The following is a 24,476-nucleotide window of genomic DNA, read 5'->3' on the forward strand; positions in this document are numbered from 1 at the left end:
CTAGGTGCAGGAGGAGGCCACTCGGCCCCTCAAGCCTGCACCGCCACTCGATAAGATCATGGCTGATCTGATTGTGACCTCAGCTCCATAATCCTGCCTCATCAGGCGTCAGTCCTTCAGGTAAAGAGCAGAGGAATCTGGGGTAAACTGAGGGAATAGCAAAAACGCCATTTTCTCTGCAAGAACTGGCGATGGTAACCTGTGAGTGGTCAAAGAGGGACCCTCGTGGAAGAGCCACTGCTGGTCTACTTCTCCTTCTTGAAAGGCTGTCGGGACCAGTGACTGTCCATCCCTGGAAGTCTTAAACTGCTGAGCTGAGAGGCACTGAAGAACTTAACCAATCTCATTGGAAACAGTGGAACGTGTACTGAATCTAAGTTAAGAGACAGTTGATTCACAAATTTAGAATGTAAGCTCTATTCCAGCAAGAATCCAACTGAGCCATTATTGAAATATTAGACGATACGTAATAAAGTGGGAATGTAGATGACGTAAGCATCACAAGGAAGACAGTGAAGGTGCGGACACACCATGACTCAACCCGACAGTCACAACCACCAGCTCAGATACCGACACTGTGCATCATTTAGATAGGCCGGCTACTGAGCACAAATGCATTGTACCCAGGGCATGGGGAAAGGATAGCGCAAGTACCACCTCGCGTGGGGCAGGTCACACACACACGCACGCACGTAGCACTGCAGGGTCTCAAATGAGGACTTTGAGCCACGCTACAGAAGGCGGCTGATTGGTGTACACACCAAAATGCTCCATGTATCGGGAAGCCTGCGCGTCAAGGTGGCCAACGCCAACTTGGCCACCAGGTCCTTGTAGAAAGGGCCACCCTTCCATCATGGAACTGATGGACAACCCCAATGCAGCAACCGATGACTGATGTCCCAGCTTGCATTGCAGCAGGTGTCTAAATGCTGTGGTGGAAGCTCAGATCACAGCCATCCTTGTTCTGGACACCGGTGTTCAAAGGAGCTTCCAAGATGTCACAGCAGTCTGCACTCCAACAAACTGCTAGAATTGCTGAGATGCTGTCCCAGGAGAGAGGCACAGTACCTATGGAACACCAACTCTTGTAAGGGTTATTGGTCGGTCTCACTAAGCGGTTCAGAGGCTTGTAAGGTTGAAGAGTGTGTTTATTGGTAACTCAGCCACATACATACACGTACAAAGTATGTACTCCAGACGAGGTGCTAACTTCATGCTGTCTTCTACTAGACTCTCTCCATTGCCAGTCCACTGTCATGTGACTCTTGACATCATAATGTGGGTGGTACTGTTTCCCTAATCCCACATTGACCCTTGCTATGCCGAACACTCTTATTCTACACCAACCTCCTACCCTCCCTTAAGAAGGAAGCATTTGTCCTCCCACCACTACCTACTCCACCAGCGCACTTGCTGCTCCCTGTCAGCCAGCCAACACTGCAGCATTCTGAAGTCAGGCCATCTAACCTCGATCTGCTCCTACAAGACCATCTGCAGTCTCCCCCAGACCATCCGCCGTCCCCCCCAGACCATCCACGCTCTCCCCCAGACCATCCACACTCTCCCCCAGACCATCCGCACTCTCCCCCAGACCATCCGCTGTCTCCCCCAGACCATCCACACTCTCCCCCAGACCATCCGCAGCCTCCCCAGACCATCTGCAGTCTTCCTCACTGAAAGTCAGCAGATTTGCACTCGCTATGCTGCAGGTACTTGCACAGTACCTTGTAGGATCACTACAGATCAGGAAAAGCCATTTGGAAAATGGGTATTAATAAACTAAGCTTGTGCTGTCGCTTTAGTTTGCAATTTCTTTTTATTCATTCATGGGATGTGGGTGTTGCTGACTGGGCCCAGCATTTATTGCCCAATCCCAAATGCCCCTTGGGAAGGTGGTGGTGAGCCACCTTCTAGAGCCGCTGCAGTCCCTGTGGTGTAGGTACACCCACCGTGCTGTTAGGGAGGGAGTTCCAGGATTTTGACCCAGCGACAGTGAAGGAACAGCCGATATATTTCCAAGTCAGGGTGGTGAGTGGCTCGGAGGGGAACTTCCAGGCGGTGGTGTTCCCATGTGTCTGCTGCCCTTGTCCTTCTAGATGGTGGCAGTCGTGGGTTTGGAAGGTGCTGTCTAAGGAGGCTTAGTGAGTTCTTGGCACGATTTAATCATTGCTCCAAAGCAAACAGGCAATTTTCATCAATTATTCAATTTGTTCAAAATATTAGTGAAATTTCTACCGTTCCATCTCTCCTACAGAGTTGCAGGCCTTGCGAACTTCATTTGCTGCAGTTGGGAAAGGATGTCTCGCAGTTTCGTTCGCCTGTTGCTATCTCTATTCAGGCGAACTCTACCCAACCGTAGTCAGGTGAGTACTCGTGTTCCTTTCTTCAACTGATGTAGTTCAGCAAGGTCAGCAACTGCATTTGCCACCATCAGGATGTTAAGTTATGGCTCCGTCATAAACTGAGTCCAGACAGATTCCAACAGATTGAACTCATCTCAGCTAGTCCAACAGTTGAGGGGGGGGCTTTGATCAGTCCGAGAGCCCTGGATTTAGACGGGAGCAGTAAAAGTGGGAAAGCTCAGTTTTTCCCACTACCTAATAACTCTGGTTGGAAAGTCCATTTGTGAAGTTGGTGTTTGGGCTCCCATGGCTGCCCAACAGTCGTGGGGCGAGTTTCTGTAAGGCTTCTCACCTCTTCGACTACAGCATTGGAGCAAGAGGTAGAAAACCCCAGAACAGTGACACAAACTCATTCCCTCGCGATCCAGGCTTACACGTGATCAATGAGGGGAATAGATAGAATGGACAGGATAATTCTCCTTGGTGGAGAATTCTAGAACCAGGGGACATAGATTCAAGATAAGTGGCAGAAGGTGTAGGGGGGGTCATGAGGAAGAACTTTTTTCACGCAGAGGGTAGTGGGTGTCTGGAATTCGCTGCCCAAGTTGGTGGTAGAGGCAGAAACTCTAAACCCTTTGAAAAAGTACCTGGATCTGCACCTTAATTGCTGTAAGCCGCAGGGATATGGGCCGGGTGCAGGAAGGTGGGATTAGAAAGGGCACCTGGGTGTCCTCGGGCTGGCATGGACAAGATGGGCCGAATGGCGTCCTTCTGTGCTGTAACTTTTCCATGGTTTCTATGGTCAATTGGGTGAGGAATTGAGTGCCTGTGGGACCTCAGCTCTGAAGGCTTAGTGCCTTCAAGAGAAGGGGAAAAAATTAGGAAGAAATAATCAGGTTAATAACCCTGGTAAACATGCCCGGAAGGAAAAGAAACAGTTCAATATGGTCAAATGCGAGTAAAAATCAGTAATTTTGCCACCAGTAATATTGGGGTTCCATTTTAAAGTATACAAGGCCAGTTTGAATAAGTTTTACCCTCCATTCCCAAATTTTACTGATGTTCCCTTTTGGGTGTCCAGTATTTGCAGAGCTGAAATCTCTATTGCAGACCTTTAAGTGGTGCATCAGGTCTGTTAAGCTGAGGCCACATTATCGAGGAGGTACTTAGGTTCTCTGTTAGCGAGAGCCAGAAAATGACATTCCCGATAAGAGATTGACTAAATTAATGAAAGAAGTCCATATCTGTGTAGCAATGTGTCACAACTCTCAGGACATCAAAAGCCCTTCGTATACAAAGAGACCACTTGAAACTGCATTCACTGGTGTTATCCAATTAACCACTGCAGCCATTTTGCACTTAGCAAGGCTCCATAAATGGCGGAAAGATGGGAGACCAGTTCAACTGTCACGGTGGCAGGAATTGAGAAAAGAATTTTGCCTGGGACACTAGGAGTACTTTCTGCTTTCCTCCAAGGAACCTTTAATGATTTAACTGCTCAGACGATAGAGTCAGCACTCCCTCAGGATTGTATTCAAACATCATTCTACATTATGTGATCGCTTCCTGGAACAGGAGTGAACCTTCCAACTTCCCAGACTCGGGGAAGACTGTAACCAAATCAGCCAAACTTAGGCACCACAAAAGTGGAAGTGATGTGACAATGTCGGGTACGTCAAACGCGCTACAGAGGGCAGCCGTGGCTTATATCAGAGAGTTTTACATAGCAAAGGATACTGGCTAGATCAGAATGATATAGTCACGACTATGAGCTTTATTAATGCTGTGGTGACTCGCATGGAGTAGATTCGTGTTAGCGTGAGGGGTGTGAGGGTATTGCACTGTTGGTACATCTGGAAATTACAGTAAAGGGACATGTGATGTACCAGACTCTGCTAAGTCAGAGGTGTAGGATATATCAGGGCGATACAATGAAGGAAGCCAGTGTCAGCATCTTTATGAGAAGAGGGCAGGAGGTTTGAAGGTGAAATGTTTTATAATTATCTTCTTTCTCTCTCTGGTTCTTTGTGTATCCCACACAGGCAGACAGGGATGGGACTCGTGAGTACATTGGCTCGGGTGGGAGCCATGTTAGCACCTATTATAAGGATGAGCGGTGACTACGTTTCATTTCTACCGCTGGCTATATACGGTGGAATACCAGTAATAGCTGGAGTTGCTGCCTTTTCCCTACCGGAAACACGGCAAGTTCCCTTGCCAGAAACTATCGAAGAAATAGAAAACAGGTTCGTAATGTCAAAAATTCGCACTGGTTTGAGGCATAGATTAAAAATGGCAGCAAGGATCTCGATATATGCCTAAATAGGGGGTTTAGGCCTGGGCCTATACTCGTGTCACAGGCCGGGAATCATTGCAGCCCATCTTAGAGAGTTGGCCATTTGTTGTATGGCCAGCTGTACACATGTTGGGGATTTAGTGCTGTTCCCATGGCCTTTTCCAGGGAAATATTACAATGGGGGTACTCTTAGGGGTATGTATATATATATTCAATTTCTCACCTCAGGAGCAAGGACCCAATTAAAATGAAACTATTGTCTCCACGGTTTTAACTTTACCTCTCTCTTCTCCCTGTCTAGTCTCCCACAACAATAACTTGAACCTTTACAGCACATTCGAGTAGTAGAGGTCAGGTAACAATAGGATCCCGCAGAGGCGCGTGTTGACAGCCTGTCCCCTCATAAAAACCGGCTGCTGGAAACTAAGGGCGGAATTTTACGACCCCCATCCTGCCGGAGGGGTTTTCCGGTCCCGTCGTGACAGGGCCATAAAACTCCATCCTGAGTTTCAGAATGACATGAGGCCCATCAAGCCTGGTACTGGTGTTTATCTCCGCATGGCCCACCGAGTCTAACCTGCTCTCCAGCTTGCTCCGCAAACCCCCTTTCACTATTCCTCTTTTTTCAAACAATCTCGAATTCATTTTCGAAAGAATTTCTAGGCTTCGTATCAACAGGTCTACAGAGATCACCCCTGCCTCCCCACCGTCTGTGAAAGGAAGCTGCTGCATCCACAGGTCTCTGCCGACATAACAAATCTCAATCAGGGCAGTGAGAGACGTGCTAAAAGGGCCTCAGCAACGCCCAGGGTTTCCCACTGCATTCGCGACGCAGCCGCCTCCTGCTGGGAGGTGTGTGGGGTTTTGGGTTTCAGGTGAGAAAAGGAATTTGTTCAGGCGATTTGACGGTGGCCTTGATGCTTTCCCTCACCACACACATGAAGAATGAGCGAGGGAAGAAAACGAGGCTTCGAGAGAAATGTTGGCCGTTTTCCGTTTGTGATTTTATGACTTCTTTATTTCCAGAGCATTAAAAGATGCTGAAAAAGACAAGGACTCCAAGAGGGGTGAGATCCCACTGCAGGAAACACACATAACACTGATGAAACAGACTGTTTAACCAGACACAGCTCCCTCTCAAGAATCAGCACTCTGACCAACTGCATGATGACAGATCTTGTGTGTAGCATACGTCCACCTTTTCACAACAGCCCATTTGATCACCCATTAACCTATAATATTTCTCAGACGCACGTTAAACACTAGCTTACTAAGGTATTAACACAAATTCCAGGCACAGTTCACTCTCAACAATCAGCCCTCTGCGTGTATAAATGTTAACAGAGATTCTGTAAACCATATCCACTTATTCATAATAGGCCATTCAATGACATACTTTTGACCTGTAATATTTCCAACACGCACATTAAACACTGGATTCCTGAGGTGAGAAGGGAAATCTGTCAGGTAGAACCACAAGTGATATGTTTAGACTGTCTCAATCTAGATTTCACACTTTTTATATGATTTTTAAGAAATATTATTTGTGCTTACCACACTTGCCCAGTGGCTCAACTGTTAAAACACAATTTTGAATTGAACAACATTGGACTGGAATCAATCCCCGGTCTATGCTAAATTACCTTGGTAGGGAAGCTACTATTGGCCTCAGTGCCCTGGGTCTAGGAAGGGGAACAATCAACTTGTAAAATGTTCTCAACTGTGAGGTAAACCTCTACCAAATATTCTTTGATTGCCCATTGTAAGTTTCAATGCGATATTATTAAATAACAATTGCCTGGATGGGATCCATAATTTGATTATTTTCTGTTCAACTGGCCAATTAGAACTTTTAAGGAAAGAATTTCTGGGGCCTTTAATATGTATTAGCTCCAGCCAGAAGTACATATATGTCGTGTTCTTATAGTGATATAAAGGCACCAAACACTCCAACAACACTCAAGAATCTTGACACTATCCAGGACAAAGCAGCTCACTTGATTGGTACCCCATCCACCAACATTCATTCCCTCCACCACCGACGCACAGTGACAGCAGTGCGTACCATCTACAAGATGCACTGCAGCAATTCACCAAGGCTCCTTCGACAGTACCTTCCAAATCCACGGCCTCTACTACGTAGAAGGTCAAAGGCAGCAGATGCCTGGGAACACCATCACCCGGAGGTTCCCTCCAATCCACTCACCATCCTGATTTAGAATTATATCGGCCATTCCTTCACTATCGCTGGGTCAAAGTCCTGGAACTCCAACCCTAACAGCACTGTGGATGTCCTTTAGGGAAGGAAATCTGTCATCCTTCCCTGGTCTTGCCTATATGTGGCTCCAGACCCATAGCATTGTGGTTGACTCTTAACTGCCCTCTGAAATACCCACTCGGTTCAAGGGCAATTAGGGATGGGCAGCAAATGCTGGCTCTGCCAGTGATGCCCACATCCCATGAAAGAATCAATGAAACAAACCACAGGGACTGCAGCGGTTCAAGAAGGCAGCTCACCACCACCTTCTCAAGGGCAATTAGGGATGGGCAATAGATGCTGGCCTAACCAGCGACACCTACATCCTATGAACCAATTAATAAAAAGGGATTGGATAAACATGTTGTGGGTTCATTGATTGAGACTAGGCACATGAAAACCGATATACAAAGGTAGAAAGCTGGAAGACATCAGCAGTGCTCTGCCCAAAGGCAAAGGTGAAATTAAGACTGGATCGCATGACACACTTCCCTTCTAGTGATGTCATGCTGCTATTCCTTAAAGACATACGACAACAGCATAGTTCCTGATGTCACTCACACATCCACATGTAGGCAGAACACATTTATTGCCAATTGCATTTGCCAACTTTGGTCCAGTTAATATTCCATTTAAAAAAAAGAACAATTTTGCAAGGTTCTGTGCCTGGAACCAAGTCATGCACAATGCCCCACAGAATATTCAAACTTTCTGACTTGAGACAGATTTAATCATAAGGAGTATGGGCATGCTGTTACACATATACACACACACACAGGGGTAGAGTTTTTTAAATATTAATTCACAGGATGTGGGTGTCGCTGGCTAGGCCAACATTTATTTCCCATACCTAATCGCCCCTTGAGAAGGTGGGGGTGAGCCGCCTTCTTGAACCACTGCAGTCCATGTGGTGTAGGTTCACCCACTGTGCTGTTAGGGAGGGAGCTCCACGATTCTGACCCAGCGACAGTGAAGGAACCGGCGATATAGTTCCAAGTCAAGATGGTGCGTGGCTCGGAGGGGGACTTCCAAGTGGTATCGTTACCGTGTGTTGGCTGCCCTTGTCCGTCTAGATGGTCGTGGGTTTGGAAGGTGCTGCCTAAGGGGCCCTGGTGGGTTTTGCGCTAGATATTACAGCTTAATTCGCCCAAAGGCAGCCAAACCATAGCAAAAGATTGCAAACGCTCACGCGCAAGTTCAGCAAAATCAGGTTTCCACAATCTTTGCACTAATTTCATGAACGTCGGCCAGGACAGAAAATTCAGAGAGGCAGCCAAAAGCCCATTGACTTTAGGCAGAAAAATCCCAGCCATTGCGTCAGGATCTGGCCCTGCCAATAAATCTGACCATGTGCAGCAGATCGAAATAATAACCAGGGAGAAGTTCAGTTTACTGCCAATTGGCCAACTGAACAGCAAGAGTTCCGATGAATTAAGAGTCACGTTGGACTTTAAACGTTTAACTCTGCTCCTCTCTCCGCGGATGCTGCCGGACCTCCTGAGTTTATCTGAAACTTTTATTTCAGGTCTCCAGCGTCTGCAGAAGTTTGTTTTTTTATTTCTGTCAATTGCACCCCTTTGTGGTTCTTCGGGGGGGTCTGTTAAAATTAATTCTTTTGGCATCAGTAAGCACCTTTTAAAAGACATTAAATATCAAATGACGTTTAATTTATGAAAATCTTACTACTAAGTGGCTCTGTATAGCTTTGGTCCTTAATTACTTCAAATCAGGTTATTCTGAGGTGATGGATTGATTAAAGATGTTTTGTGATAAACCTATTTTCACTTGTATCAATCAAATTGCACCAGGTTACAACGCAGATATTAAATATCTTTTCATGCAAATAATTTTTTAATAAAAATTACACTCTAAAACACTGCCCGGTTGCATTGAGTCAGGGATGATTTTCCGTCGGTAATCACGCAAATGATCTTGAGCAGAAACTTGAACGAAGAGGTCAATTCAGAAAATTGGTGTAATCCTTGGCCCCTTCCAAACCTGCAACCTCCACCACTCAGAAGGACAAGGGTAACAGACACATGGGGAACACCACCACCTGAAAGTTCCCCTCCAAGCCACTCGCCATCCTGACTTGGAAATATATCGGCCGTTCCTTCACCGTCGCTGGGTCAAAATCCTGGAACCCCCTCCCTAACAGCACTGTGGGTGTACCTACACCACATGGGCTGCAGCGGGTTCAAGAAGGCAACTCAACACCACCTTCTCAAGGGGCAGTTAAGGGTGGGCAATAAATGCTGACCTAGCCAACGATGCCCACATCCCATGAAAGAGTAAAAGTAGAAATAAATGTAGAGAACAGCTGCGGGAAAGTGAAGAAAGCAGGATAAAGTTGTGTCGTGGGAAGTAACTATGACAAAAGGCAGTAACTGTGATGAGAGTTTTTGCCTCTAGCAACTTTTCAGGCAGTGAGTTCCAGCCCTACCATTCTCCAGGTAAAAGACTTGTCCTCAACTCCCTGCTAATCCTTCTACCAATTACTTTAAATTTACTTAAGAGATGGTGGTATATTGGTAATGTCACTGGTACTAGGAATCTAGAAGTCCAAGCTAATGCTCTGGGGACATGGGTTCAAATCCCACCACAGCAGCTGGTGGAATTTAAATTCAATTAGTAAATCAGGAATTATAAAGCGAGTCTCAGTAATGGTGACCATGAAACTATCATCAATTGTTGTAAAAACCCCATCTGGTTCACTAATGTCCCCATTAGGGAAGGAAATCTGCCGTCCTTACCCGGTCTGGCCTACATGTGACTCCAGGCCCACAGCAATGTGGCTGACTCTTAACTGCCCCCCGAAATGGCTGAGCATGCCACTTAGTTCAAGGGCAATTAGGGATGGGCAACAAATGCTGGCCTTGCCAGCGACGCCCACATCCTGTGAAAGAATTGTAACCAGAATACTGAAAATTACCTGTGTTTTGCCATAAAAAGTGCTTTCACTGCCTTTAGTGCACTGTCAATAATGTGGTATTGGGAAAAGAAAGTCACAAGCCAACAAAAGCACTTTAATGCGCAGTGGACAAGTGCGATATCCTTCAATCATCACCTTACGTTACTCCAGCAATGCCATCTATGACGGTATAAGCAGCAGGAATTCACCTATGGGGGTTAAATACCTTGTTTAATCTATTAACTTTTTTTGGACTCAGTCGACCTCCGGACTCCATTATCTCCTGTATTGCTCCACCGGGAGGTTGGGTTTCCTGTGTGCCAAGGTCTAATCCGGTCTCGCCAACCTCCTCGTCTAAAACCCTAATGCTGTCCAGGAGCTGAATGTTCTTTCCGTGAGTGTGGAGTGCTTCAAATACCTCTCACATCAGATACAAGCCAAAACATCTCGCCTTGCAACGTTTCTCTCAACTCTAGCTTCCCTCCGTGGGGGCATTCCTAACCCTTCACTGTTTTTGCTATATTACGCCGTTCAACTCTGGACTCTTTTTGCTCTCGTATTCTAACTACACAATATTAGCTGCTCATACTGGGATTGCAGCCAGTCCTGAAGAAGGAATTCAGCGAGGAGCTCAGGCTTTGAAGAAAGTCCAGGCCAGGCTGGCAGGCCCCCAGCAAGTTGGGGGGGGTGGTGGCAAATGGGGGAGGGGGGTAGTGGGGAGCAGTGCCAGGGTGGACAGGGTGGGAGGTGGAGGGTGAACATGGAGCTGGCAAGACCTGGGGTGGGGTGGCGGGGTGCGGGATGGCCCGATGGGTACAGGGGGCCTGAAAAGGATGCACCCCCTCCAGCCCCCACCAACTTGACCATTAATTGGCCACTTAAGGGCCTCAATTGAGATCTAGAAGGTGCCCACACACACACTGACTCTCACTGGGGTATGGGTTCCACATTCACTGACTCTCAATGGGATATGGGTTCCACACACATTGACTCTCAGTCGGGTACGGGTTCCAAAAATACTGACTCTCACTGGGGTACAGGTCCTATGCACACTAACTCTCACTGGGGTACGGGTTCCACACACACTGACTCTCACTGGGGTACGGGTTCCACACACACTGACTCTCACTGGGGTACTGGTCCCACACACACTGACTCTCACTGGGGTACGGGTCCCACACTCACTGACTCTCACTGGGCTACGGGTTCCACACACACTGACTCTCACTGGGGTACTGGTCCCACACACACTGACTCTCACTGGGGTATGATTCCACACACATTGATGCTCACTGGGGTACAGGACCCACACTCACTGACTCTCACTGGGGTATGGGTCACACACACACCGACTCTCACTGGGTTACGGGTCCCACACACATTGACTCTCACTGGGGTATGATTCCACACACATTGATGCTCACTGGGGTACGGGTTCCACACACACTGACTCTCACTGGGGTACGGGTCCCACACACTCTGACTCTCACTGGGGTATGATTCCACACACATTGATGCTCACTGGGGTACGGGTCCCACACACACTGACTCTCACTGGGGTACGGGTCCCACACAAACTGACTCTCACTGGGGTACGGGTCCCACACACACTGACTCTCACTGGGGCACGGGACCCACACACACTGACTCTCACTGGGGTACGGGTCCCACACTCTCTGACTCTCACTGGGGTACGGGTTCCACACACACTGACTCTCACTGGGGTACGGGTCCCACACACACTGACTCTCACGGGGGTATGATTCCACACACATTGATGCTCACTGGGGTACGGGTCCCACACACACTGACTCTCACTGGGGTACGGGTCCCACACAAACTGACTCTCACTGGGGTACGGGTCCCACACACAGTGACTCTCACTGGGGCACGGGACCCACACACACTGACTCTCACTGGGGTACGGGTCCCACACTCACTGACTCTCACTGGGGTACGGGTTCCACACACACTGACTCTCACTGGGGTACGGGTCCCACACACACTGACTCTCACTGGGGTATGATTCCACACACATTGATGCTCACTGGGGTACAGGACCCACACTCACTGACTCTCACTGGGGTATGGGTCACACACACACTGACTCTCACTGGGTTACGGGTCCCACACTCACTGACTCTCACTGGGGTATGATTCCACACACATTGATGCTCACTGGGGTACGGGTCCCACACACACTGACTCTCACTGGGGTACGGGTCCCACACAAACTGACTCTCACTGGGGTATGGGTCCCACACACACAGTAACTCTCACTGGGGTACGGATCCCACACACACTGACTCTCATTGGGGTACGGGTCCCACACACACCAAAGACCAATTTTACTGCCAATAACTGCCAACCATCCCCAGTAGAGCTATAAAATCCAGCCACAAGCTTGGGTTTTAGGAGTCTACTGATTATAGGAAGACTGAGGCCGGTAAAAAGTTTCACTATCCTTACATCCAGTTGCAAACAGCTTCAACAGATGATGCTTCAATCATTTTTCTCCCCCTCCATCTGTTTTGATTTCAGCTACTTCAGTTGTTTTGACCTGAAATACTTCTGGAAAGACAGGGCCACTGGTGAGTGAGGACACTGAGAAGGTGGTACTTTGTCTATTTCAGGAAATTGATTGATGAGACTTTATAAATGTTGGTGACAAGTGCACCATTGAATTGACCACTCACTCTCCCAAAAACCCACATGGGCTTCCTCTCATAGTGTCCAAACTCATTAAACCAGGTTTATCAAGTTAGAGTGAAAAAGTAACTCTGTTATCACCTGATTAAACATTACTCAATGTATGGATTAATGATCAGTTCAGCCCAAGGCACACTGTCTCGGCATCAGACTCTCCGTCAGTGTCACAATCTCTCGGTCAGTAACAGTCATTCCTCCAACAGTGTCTCCATCGCTAAGCCGCAGTCATGAGCTTCGGTGACATCTTGGAGGATGTTGGCGGCACTGGAAAATTCCAAATCATCTACGTTTCCTTACTGGCATGCCCAACTTTGATCTTGACTATGCACAACCTGCTTCAGAACTTTGTGGCTGCTGTACCCGACCATCACTGCCGGGTCCGCTTGGAAATGAACGGCTCGGGTCCCGCCAACGCTACAACCACACTGCAGGCAGAGGAGCTTCTCCGCGCTTTCATCCCTCTGGACCAGAATCAGGAGCTGGAGCAATGCCGTGTGTATTCCTCGCCTCAGTGGCACCTGCTGGACCCCAACGCGACCTGGCGAAACACGACCAAGTACGACACGCAGATATGCACTGACGGGTGGACGTACGACCGCTCCAAGTTCAAAACCACAGTTGTCACAGAGGTACACGTGAGAATGTCTGTTTGCTAAAGGTTTCAAGAACATTGTGTGTAACGTGGACCTGAAGGAAGGTCTGTGAATGGATCGGCATACACTGGGATAACCTCACATCCATGAGGAGTTTCCATCCAAACATCTGGGAATATGTGCATGATCTTATTGAATGGCGGAGCAGGCTCAAGGGGCCGAATGGCCTACTCCTGCTCCTAATTCATACGTTCTTACCTACTCTAGTTGCTGGTGAATAAATTGTGATTCTCTGCAGTTAGAAGGTGAAAAAGTAAAATTTCCCTGTACAACATCTGTTGGGCGTGATGATGTGTTTGCAGAACGGCACTGTTTATATTTTTAAATTCTCATGTGCATTGCTATGGTTTACCCCAGCTTCAGCCCAAAGGGTAAAGTGATCGCTGGTGTGGTAATAAGCCATAAAGACGAGAAGATTCCATCCTTCCTTTTTGCATTGAATCGGCTAATCTCAGTGGGTAGCCCGACAACAGCTCTGTTACAGGGAGAGGGTAGAGCAGCCAAGGGAGCTCCTCGGGCGGTGGGGGGTGGAAAACAGTCGCTGGTCCCAATTCTGATGGGGGGGTGCCTCCTTGGTCGGTCTGGCGATGGGTTCGACAGCCAATTGGCGGCTGTAGGGGGCCAGGAATAAGAGGCAGGGTTGCAATGAAGGCCCGAATCATGCATTATCGTGGCTGCTGCTCCACTGGGGTTGGCTGCCGTTGGAACGATGTCTCAGCGGAGGCCGCGGTCAGGATCCCGGAGCAGGGCGGCCCCCTCGATTCAGTGATGTGAACCTCAAGCTCCTCTTTGAAGCCACAAGGGAGAGAACAGGGGGAGGCAGTGGCCTAGTAGTATTGTCGCTGGACCCAGGGTAATGCTCTGGGGACCTGGGTTGGAATCCCGCCACAGCAGATGGTGGCATTTTGAATTCAATAAAAATCTGGGACTAAAAGTCCATGAAACCATTGTCAATGTTGTAAAAACCCCATCTGGTTCACTAATGTCCCCTTTAGAGAAGGAAATCTGCTGTCCTTACCCGGTCCATCCTCCATGTGACTCCAGACCCACAACAATGTGGTCAACTCTTAAATGCCCTCTGAACAAGGGCAATTAGGGATGGGCAATAAATGCCAGCCACACCCACGTCCCATGAATATTTTTTTAAAGTGGGTCACTGGGATCTCTCTCGCTTGCAAATATGCACTTTTTGTCTTTTGTAGAACAATGTAAACATTGGCACTTCAAGCCAGACGTGCGAGCCTCCTTTTAATAACTAGAACCAGGGGACACGGTTCGAAAATAAAGGGCCTCCCGTTTAAGACAGAGATGGGAAGAATTTTTTTTTCTCTCAGAGGGTCGAGCGTGCATCTTTGGAACTCTCTTCCCCAGAGAGCAGTGGAGGCAGGGTCACTAAACATTTTTAAGGCAGAGGTAGATAGATTCTTGACTAACAAAGGGGTCAAAGGTTACCGGGGGTAGGCAGAATGTAGAGTTGAGGCCACAACAATCAGGTAGGCCATGATTTATTGAATGGCGGAATAGGCTCAAGGTGCTGAATGGCCTACTCTTGCTCCTAATTCATATGTTCGTATCTACTCTAAATCTGGTGAATAAATTGATTCCTTACAGTTATAAGGTGAAAAAGTAAAATTTCCTTGTACAACGTCGGTTGGGTGTGATGATGTGTTTGCAGAACAGTACTGTTTGTCTTTTTTTTATTTCTCAATAACTATCGGCTCCATTCTTGTTTTGACAGTGGGACCTGGTGTGTGATCAGAAATCTATGAAATGGATCTCGCAATCAGTTTACATGGCTGGCTTGCTGATGGGAGCCATAATACTGGGCAGACTTTCGGACAAGTAAGAGGGGCAGGGTGTGTTAGATTACGCTGTACTGTCCAGTTGGTGTGTTGGCCCAGGATCTCTGGAATTGACACCATTCCCTGCCCAATTTTTCAGCAAGTGGTGCTGGGAAATCCTTGGCTGTACTATCTAGCGTTGCCAGCCCCTCCAAGACTGGCCTGGAGTCTCCAGGAATTGACGATCAATCTCCAGGACACAGCTGTGTGGCAGCCCTGGAGAAAAATCATCAGGACATTAAAAAAAATTGTTTCTTCTTTCAATATTTCTCTTCACCAGCTATAAAAATATTGAAAATGGGAGGGGTGGGGAAAAGGCTGTTTGGCTGACAGTCAAGCGTCATCCAACTGGGCAATGACGCTTTTTGCTTTCCAATTGGTGTAGGAAGGCCGTATGTCACAAGGATGGATAGGTTGGCCACCTAATGGCTGGCGTGTGAGGGAAGGTCATGTGATGACTGTGATGCATTGAAGGCAGGTATCAATCTAGTGAACCTCAGAGGAGGTTTACTAGATTGATACCTGGAATGAGTGGGCTGTCTTATGAGGAAAGGTTGGACAGACTGGGCTTGTTTCCACTGGAGTTTAGAAGAGCGAGGGGTGATTTGATTGAAGTGTACAAGATCCTGAACAGTCTTGACAAGGTGGACGTGGAAAGGATGTTTCCTCTTGTGGGTGAGTTCAGAACTAGGGGGGGTCACTGTTTTAAAATTTTAGGACAGAGATGAGGATAAATATTTTCCTCTCAGAGGGTTGTGCGACTTTGGAACTGTCTGCCTCAGAAGGCGGTGGAGGCGGGGTCACTGAATATTTTTAAGGCGGAGGTAGATAGGTTCTTGTTAGGCAAGGGGATCAAAGGTTATCGGGGGTAGACGGGAATGTGGAACTCGAAACACAAACAGATCAGCCATGATCTTATTGAATGGCGGAGCAGGCTCAAGAGGCCGAATAGCCCACTTCTGCTCTTATTTCGCAACCTTAGTACTATGCTACTGCTGCCTATGTATCCTGGAACCCCCCAGATCCAAAATGGCTGTTGTAATTTGTATCCTTTGCATGTTGGATGCAATGATGCCTGTTACACTCAGACATCCGGCATGTTTACTGATGATAACAGCCCCTGAGTGTTTTATACTCTGGGTGGACCAGGTGGACTCTCAGGGAACAGCCTTGCACCCAACCAAAGGGGAGGCCCCAGAATTGTTTTACAACAATTTCTGCTTTTTTCTTAACACCTCTGTCCTAGCTAAATTCCGCCTCCCAATGCACATGCCTGCCCTTGGCGCCTCGCCTCCAAAATGGCCCAGCAGATCAACCAGGGATGGCACCACATTTCTGTGATAGGCCCTGCCTCCCTTGTGACGTACTCCAGTCAAAGGAGGGAAGAAGATCCCAGTGAGCTGTAGCATGCATTGTACTGAACTTTCAATGTCGGAAACATCCTGAATCGCTTTACGGCAGGAGAGAAAAATAGATGAAAGGAACAGATAACGGGTCACGGTGGGAGAGTCAGAGGTGGGCACCTGAAGCTCGGTTTTTGGGAAGCTCATTAACAAAAGAGAGAAGAGTATTTCTGTGAATTCATTCTCAGGACGCGGGAGTTGTGGGCAAGCCTGGTATTTAATATCCATTCCCAGTTGCTCTGAGAAGCTGGTGGTGAGTCGCCTTCTTAAACCAATGCAATCCATGTGGTACTATCCTCATTACGGTCTGTAGTGGTTTGATACAACTGAGGGACTCGCTAGGCCAATTCAGAGGGCAGTTAAGAGTCAACCACACTGGAATCACATCAAACCGGATAAGGACAGGAGGTTTCTTTCTCTGCAGGGCATTAATGGACCAGTTGGGGATTGTACAACAATTCACCAGCTTCATGGTGACCTTTACTGACACCAGCGTCTCTTTTCAAATCCTCGAATTGCCATGATAGCATCTGAACTGGATTACTACTGCAGTAACATAACTGCTAGGTTACCAACCCTATAGAGGTGAAGGGATTAGGTACTTCACAGCCTTCTGGACTCAACATTGAGTTCAACAACTTCAGACCATGAACTCTGTCCTCCATTTTGTATTTTTACCCCTAGTGCTAGTCTGTATCTTATTCTCATGTTTTGCGTTCAAACAGCAATGTCCTTTTTTCTACTATTAACACACTCTGCTATTTTGCTTTCAGACAGTGGTGACCTTTATTCTGCTATTAACACCTGCTCTGGACCAATGTTTTATTCCTTTACTACTACCATTTCCAGTCTCTTTGCCTTTTGTTCCACGATATCTTTGTAATTTAGTCTTCCGTGTCCTCTAATCTGTCCCTGATCTTCCCTTTTTGCTCCATCTGACCACCCCCCCACCACCTTTTACATCAGCATAAAGCCCATCACATTTCAGTCTCTCTTCAGCTCTAAAGAAGAGTCATATCAGACTCAAAAAGTTAATCTTAGTTGTCTGGTTGTACAGAATTTGAGTATTGCTGAAAAAAGAGATTTTTTTGTCAAAGCTTTTTGCCTTGCACTCATCAGGACAATTCGCAAGAATGCCAAATGTAAAGGGAACAACAATTTATACTTTATGAGAAGAGAGTGCTAAGAACCACACTGACAACCAATTTAAGATTGTCAGTTGGGTTCACAGTGTGGTGCATTTGCATGTACTAGAAGCTACATATATTAGTGCACAGGGCCCTGTTCTTTGCAGACAGGGTTGTCAAGTGGACTCTGATTGGTAGAGGCATTGTCATGGTGACTGAAAGTTAACTGTGAAGCATTGTTTGAAATTTAAGCCAGGCAACTTGACTCTGATTGGTCAAGGCATTGCCCTGAGGAATGAGTCAGTGAATGGCTGTCATTTATTTAGTTTAGCTGAAACAGGTGCAATGTGTGTACATGTTCATTCTGTCTGCAAAGAACAGAGCCCCGTTTATTAATATATGTAGCTTCCGGTACACGCAAATGTGCCACACTGCGAGCCCAACTGACAATCTTAAATTGGTTGTCATCGTAATTCTTAGCACACTGAGGATTATTTAGCAAACGTTGTCCAATCACGGAGTCACACCTAATGCACAGGATATTACGCGTGGTGAGTGGGGGGGGGGGGCCCACTCGCCGACACGTAAAATGACGCGGAACCCCTGACGTCACCGCGCCCCACTTAAATTTTCAGGAAGGCGGGGGCGCAGCAAAATCAGCTGCGCGCCTGCCGACCTGTCAATGACCAATTGAGGCCATTGACAGAGTCAATTAAGTAATTAAAGGACCTGCCCGTTCGACCTTAAGGTTGGCGGGCAGGCCAGGAGCCCCGGCACAAATTAGAAAAAGCATGAAACCTCATCCACGGGCGGGATGAGGTTTCATGTAGGTTTTTAAAAATTTTAATAAAGTTTTTGTAAAAATTATGGACATGTCCCAACTCATGTGGCAGTGTCACATGAGGGGTATTGTTAGGGAAATTTTATTTTTCTATTTTTAGCTTTTTGACATTTAGAGCCGATCTCCCTGAGGCTGCACTTAGTCTCAGGGAGATGAGTGCGCTCTATCGTGCGCATGCGCAAAAGAGCGCACTCTCGCTTTTGGGATCCCCCCCCCCGCCCGCACAGGGAGCGCATAGCACTTCTGTGCAGACATCACGCTGGACGGGCCTTAATTGGCCCGCCCACGTAAAATGGCGCCGCGCCCCCAATCGGGGTCGCCGATCAGAAGTGCATCTGTGTGCGCCCGCCTTTCAACTTCGACCCCAACGGGGGGAAGATCCTGCCCAATGTTGGGCATTGTGCTTTGAGTTTTACAAGCACAGGCTGGTTGGGTACGGTCCATACCTTGCCCATTGTGAACAGTGGCTGAGACATGCTGTTTGATATGATCTGCCAGTCTTTGGGATGTACGGCTTACACATCTAGCATCACTATGGTACTGAAATTCACGTACCACATAAGTTGTTGTTCCCTTTATATTTGGTATTCTTGTGAATTGTCCTGATGAGTGCAAGACAAAATGCTTCAACAAAAAATCTCTTTTTTCAGCAATACTAATGTTAACTCTGTTTCTCTCTCCACAGATGCTGCCAGACCTGCTGAGTGTTTTTCCAGCACTTAAGTGTTTTTATCATAGAGGTGAAGGGGTTTAGAAGGGAGATTCCAAAGGGTAGGGTCAAGGTGGCTTAACGGGTCAAAGGGAAAGGCGGAGGGAATGTAGAAAAGGCCAGGGTGGGATGATCAATGAGTATAAGGAACAACTTCACACCACACGAGGTTGCACAGACAGTTCGAAATGGTGGCATAGAGAGATATGAAGACAAAGACAAAGATTTTGATTTTGTCATTTTCACATGGTCCATCTCTGACACTTCTCTTCCCTTCCTTGACCTCTCTGTCTCAATTTCTGATGATAGACTGTCCACCAATATCCATTACAAGCCTACCGACTCCCACAGCTACCTCGACTACAGCTCCTCACACCCCGCTTCCTGTAAAGACTCCATCCCATTCTCTCAGTTCCTTCGCCTCCGTCGCATCTGTTCTGATGACGCTACCTTCAAAAACAGCTCCTCTGACATGTCCTCCTTCTTCCTTAACCGAGGTTTTCCATCCACGGTCGTTGACAGGGCCCTCAACCGTGACCGGCCCATATCCCGCGCATCCTCCTTCACACCTTCTCCTCCTTCCCAGAAACATGATAGGGTCTCCCTTGTCCTCACTTATCACCCCACCAGCCTCCGCATTCAAAGGATCATCCTCCGCCATTTCCGCCAACTCCAGCATGATGCCACCACCAAATACATCTTCCCTTCACCCCCCCTGACGGCATTCCGTAGGGATTGTTCCCTCCGGGACACCCTGGTCCACTCCTCCATCACCCCCTACTCCTCAACCCCCACCTATGGCACCTCCCCATGCCCACGCAGAAGATGCAACACCTGCCCCTTCACTTCCTCTCTCCTCACCGTCCAAGGGCCCAAACACTCCTTTCAAGTGAAGCAGCATTTCACTTGCATTTCCCCTAACTTAGTCTACTGCATTTGTTGCTCCCAATGCGGTCTCCTCTACATTGGAGAGACCAAACGCAAACTGGGCGACCGTTTTGCAGAACACCTGCGGTCTGTCCGCAAGAAAGACCCAAACCTCCCTGTCGCTTGCCATTTTAACACTCCACCCTGCTCTCTTGCCCACATGTCTGTCCTTGGCCTGCTGCATTGTTCCAGTGAAGCCCAACGCAAACTGGAGGAACAGCACCTCATCTTCCGACTAGGCACTTTACAGCCTTCCGGGCTGAATATTGAATTCAACAACTTTAGATCTTAAACTCCCCCTCCCCCCATCCCCACCCCGTTTCTCCCCCCTCCCCTTTTTTTTCAATAATTTATATAGATTCTTCTTTCCCCACCTATTTCCATTATTTTTAAATCTAAAACTAAACCTTGTTAGTCTTTCCACCCCACCCCCACTAGAGCTGTACTTTGAGTGTCCTGTCTTCCATTCTTAATTAGCACTTTTCTTAGACAAATATCACCACCTTCAACACCTCTTTGATCCTTTTGTCTGTGACATCTTTTGATTATCTGCTCCTATCACTGCTTGCTTATCTCCACAATCACCACACCCTCAGCTTCTCTCTCCCCCCGCCCCTCCACCTTAAACCAGCTTATATTTCTCCTTTCTCCTAAATATGCTTCAGTTCTGCCGAAGGGTCGTGAAGGCTCGAAACGTTAACTGATTTCTTCTCCACCGATGCTGCCAGACCTGCTGAGTTTTTCCAGGTAATTCTGTTTTTGTTTTGGATTTCCAGCATCCGCAGTAGCTTTTAGCTTTTTGTTTTTAACAAAGATAAAGAAAAAATTCACTGTACTGGGTGACAGGGAGTCAATGTAAGTCAACAAGGATGGGGTGATGGGTGAGTGGGACTTACTGTGGGACAGAATAAGTGTTGTGAACAAAATTATGGTGAAGGATGTGGGATGGACAAGGAGGAGAGTGGGGAGACTGCATCTAGAATGACAACATTGTGGATAGGTGCTTCCGTGGCCGTGGAGGGAAGACAGGACCAGGCATGGAAAGATCATGAAGAAGTAGTAAGCGGTCTTGGTGATGGGACGGGGTACCTTATTCTCCAAAGAACTGCGGCAGGCTTAGACCTCCTTTTCCTCAAATGCCTAAAGCCCACGGGTCGTGCTTCAGAAAGGTGGGTGACCTAAATTGACTCTGAGTGAAGGCAGGTGCACTTTTAAATCTGCAGCTGCCTCTCTGAACAGAAGAGGGGCAAAATACACCCTTGCCCCTATTCCCCAACCCCAGCGAAAATGGCGGATGCTGGGTTCTGGGGGCGGGACTTCTGGATTTAGGGCTCTGGTGCCATTTTGTCTAAGGCCCAGAGCCCTCCCACCCTGACGTACATTCAGGCCTAAGGTTGGCCACTTGCTCAAGGTGCCAGGTTGCGTTCAGTGGAAGCGTTGGCCCAGCATTCAGGAAATTAGGGGGTGGGGGAAGGTGGGGAAAGGTTGCTCTTGCTGTAACAGTTCAGTGCTGGCTCACTGTGTGTTTGCTGATAGCTGGTATTTACATCTCTACAAGCTGCAGAGGTTCTGTACAAGACTAATTAAACACTGAATCAAACATGCTCCAAACAATAATCAAGAGATATAAACAGATGAACGCCTCACCGATATTGTTATATCACACTGTTTAACATGTAATAGTAAAGGTTCATTTTGCCTAATGTTTTTTATTGTTAGGTTTGGGCGGAGGACTCTCTTACTCTGGAGCTACTTCCAGTTGGCAACCACTGGGACGTGCGGGGCTTTCTCCACCTCCTACCCCCTGTTCTGCTTCTGGAGGTTCCTCTGCGGAATGGCAACATCTGGAATCTTACTTAACACTTTCTCCCTCAGTGAGTGAAACGTCTTGTGCTTTTTTTGTAGTTGCCTCGTGTCGTTACCGCAGGCACCCAGAACCTCCGAGGGTGCCTTCAAATACAAAACACCCACACCACCTCAGCAGTAAGATGGATAAAGCAATGACAGTGGCCACAACACACTCTGCTGGCTAGCATATTCTTTCAAGGGATGTGGGCCTCTCTGGCAAGACCAGCATTTGTTGCCCATCCCTGATTGCCCCTTGAACTGAGTGTCTCGCTCGGCCATTTCCAAGGGCAGTCAAGAGTCAACCACATTGCTGTGGGTCTGGAGTCACGTGTAGGCCAGACCGGGTAAGGACAGCAGATTTCCTTCCCTAAAGGACATTCATGAACCCGTCTGGTTCACTAATGCCCTTTAGGGAAGGAAGGCAATCTGCCATCCTTATCCAGATGGGTTACAACAACCAATGAATGACACAGCCACTTGGCTTTTTACGACTACTGATGATAGCTGCCATAACTTTCAATCCTAGATTTTTATGAATTGAATTCAAATTCTACCAGCTGCCGTGGTGGGATTTGAACCCATATCCCCAGAGCCTCAGCCTGGGCCTCCGTATTACAAGTCCAGTGACATTTCCACCATCTCTATCATATACTAAGTACTGAATTATTCTACACTGAGCTCTTTGGTTTCATTCTTTAAGTAAGCTGCCTAGGTCTGACCTCTCTCTCCGAAGACCTCATCAACTAACCTTGTTCTCTTGTACTCTGCCCAAAGAAAGTGGGGTGGGGCCACAATCTCTGATCCCTCGCTTGTCTGAAGTTTCCAATTATCTGAGCTATGGCTCTCCAAAACGTAAATTGTTAGCCCATGCTATATATGGGTGATCCACAGCTTCTTCTAGAAAACAACCTACAGCCCTACGTCAGTATTTAATGGTTATCGAACCATTTTGTTTTGTCACAGTGGCCCAGCATTTCGCTATGTCAAAAGCAGACAGGAGGAGGCTGCCTCTTTGTGAATTAACTCTCATCGGCCGAACATATGAGCACAGGAACAGGAGGAGGCCATTCAGCCCCTCAGGCCTGTTCCGCCAATCAGTGAAATCCTGATTGATCAGCAACCTTACCCCAAATACCCACCTTTGCCCCAAATCCCTTAATACCTGTGGATAACAAAAATCTATAATCTCAGATTTAAAATTAACAATCGACCCAGAATCAATTGCCGTTTGTGGAAGAAAGAGTTCCAAACTTCTCCCACCCTTTGTGTGTGGAAGTGTCTCCTAATCTCACTCCTGAAGGGTCTGGCTCTCATTTTTAGACTTTGCCCCCTAGTCCGAGACTCCCCAACCAGTGGGAATAGCTTCTCTTTCTCTCTCTCCCCCGTTTCTCTTAATATCTTGAAAACTTTGATCAAACTGCCCCTTGACCTTTGAAATTCCTAGAATGGATCTTGAACCCATAATCTTCTCGAACTCAGAGACAGGCGTGCTGTCATTATCTGAGGCTTAGGATACAGACAGTTGGAGGAAACTTCTGCAGGTGTGTAGGCTATGGAGGGCAAAGATAAGCCAGTATCCATAAGAACTTACGAATTAGGAGCAGGAGTAGGCCATTCAGCCCTTCGAGCCTGCTCTGCCATTTGATGAGATCATGGCTGATCTAATTGCGGCTTTAACCCCACATTCCCACCTAGCCCCAATAACCTTTGACTCCCTTGTTAGTCAAGAATCTATCTAATTCGGCCTTTAAAATATTCAGTGACCCAGCCTCCACTGCTCTCTGGGGAAGAGAGTTCCACAGGCTAATGATCCTTTGAGAGGAACAATTTCTCTTCATCTCCTTATTTTAAACTGTGCCCCCTAGTTCTAGCCTCTCCCACAAGGGGAAACATCCTCTCAGCATCCACCCTGTCAAGTCCCCTCAGGTTCTTATATGTTTCAATAAGATCGCCACTCATTCTTCTAAACTCCAATGGGTACATTGTAAGATGACCTGCCTCCCCAAATCCCGAGAGAGAGGGTGTGCGTGCGTGCGCACGTGGGTGTGTGTCAGTTGAGAGGAGAGTCAGGCTTGTGAATTAACCCTCATTGGCCTGAAATTGAGTTCGGGTCAGAAGCATGTTAAACTGCAAAACAAAAACTGCTCTTGGGTCAAAGAGCCAATTATCCCAAATCACGACAACTCCCTCATCAAACCAAATGGGCGGCCAGCGCTCATGAATCTTGCCCCAAGCACAAACTAGCACCTTCGGGAGCAAACTTAACTTAACAGCGCCCTTATTCACACTGGCATTGTCGTTACTAGTTGTTTGACGTGAGTGAAAGCTGCTTCTTGTTCTGTTCCCCCATACCGCTGAACATCCTTTGCTGTGAGCTTGCGTGGAGTTCACAGTCTGATGGCACATTGGGCAGGAATTTGGCTAGGTAGTTCACACATCCAGCAAATTGTCGCACAGCCTTCGCCTCTGTTGGCTGCTGCATCTCTGTCACAGCTCGCACCTTGCCAAGATCGGGACGAAGCCCTTCCCAAGCAAAACACTTACACCCAAAGTGGTTCGGCCTCTTGCACTCAGAGCCACTGCTTTCCCCATGTTGGACGTGCTTCCTTTTC

At 47.6% G+C, this 24,476-nt stretch overlaps 2 protein-coding genes across 2 annotated transcripts in view; both read left to right on the top strand.

Moving 5' to 3' along the window:
- Nucleotides 1-6,165, top strand: part of LOC144670380 (solute carrier family 22 member 6-A-like) — a 37,739-nt gene extending 31,574 nt beyond the window's left edge. Inside the window, exons 8-10 of the mRNA XM_078532861.1 lie at nucleotides 2,255-2,363; nucleotides 4,385-4,588; nucleotides 5,665-6,165. Of these exons, the coding sequence (XP_078388987.1) occupies nucleotides 2,255-2,363; nucleotides 4,385-4,588; nucleotides 5,665-5,758 (407 nt within the window). The 3' untranslated portion in view covers nucleotides 5,759-6,165. The remainder of the gene's footprint in view (nucleotides 1-2,254; nucleotides 2,364-4,384; nucleotides 4,589-5,664) is intronic.
- Nucleotides 6,166-12,742: 6,577 nt separating this feature from the next.
- LOC144670381 (solute carrier family 22 member 6-A-like) overlaps nucleotides 12,743-24,476 on the top strand; it is a 32,410-nt gene continuing 20,676 nt past the window's right edge. The window contains exons 1-3 of the mRNA XM_078532862.1: nucleotides 12,743-13,144; nucleotides 14,907-15,010; nucleotides 21,736-21,890. Of these exons, the coding sequence (XP_078388988.1) occupies nucleotides 12,743-13,144; nucleotides 14,907-15,010; nucleotides 21,736-21,890 (661 nt within the window). The remainder of the gene's footprint in view (nucleotides 13,145-14,906; nucleotides 15,011-21,735; nucleotides 21,891-24,476) is intronic.

The sequence above is a fragment of the Cetorhinus maximus genome, chromosome 31, assembly GCF_964194155.1.
Source record: "Cetorhinus maximus chromosome 31, sCetMax3.hap1.1, whole genome shotgun sequence".
NCBI lineage: Eukaryota > Metazoa > Chordata > Chondrichthyes > Lamniformes > Cetorhinidae > Cetorhinus > Cetorhinus maximus.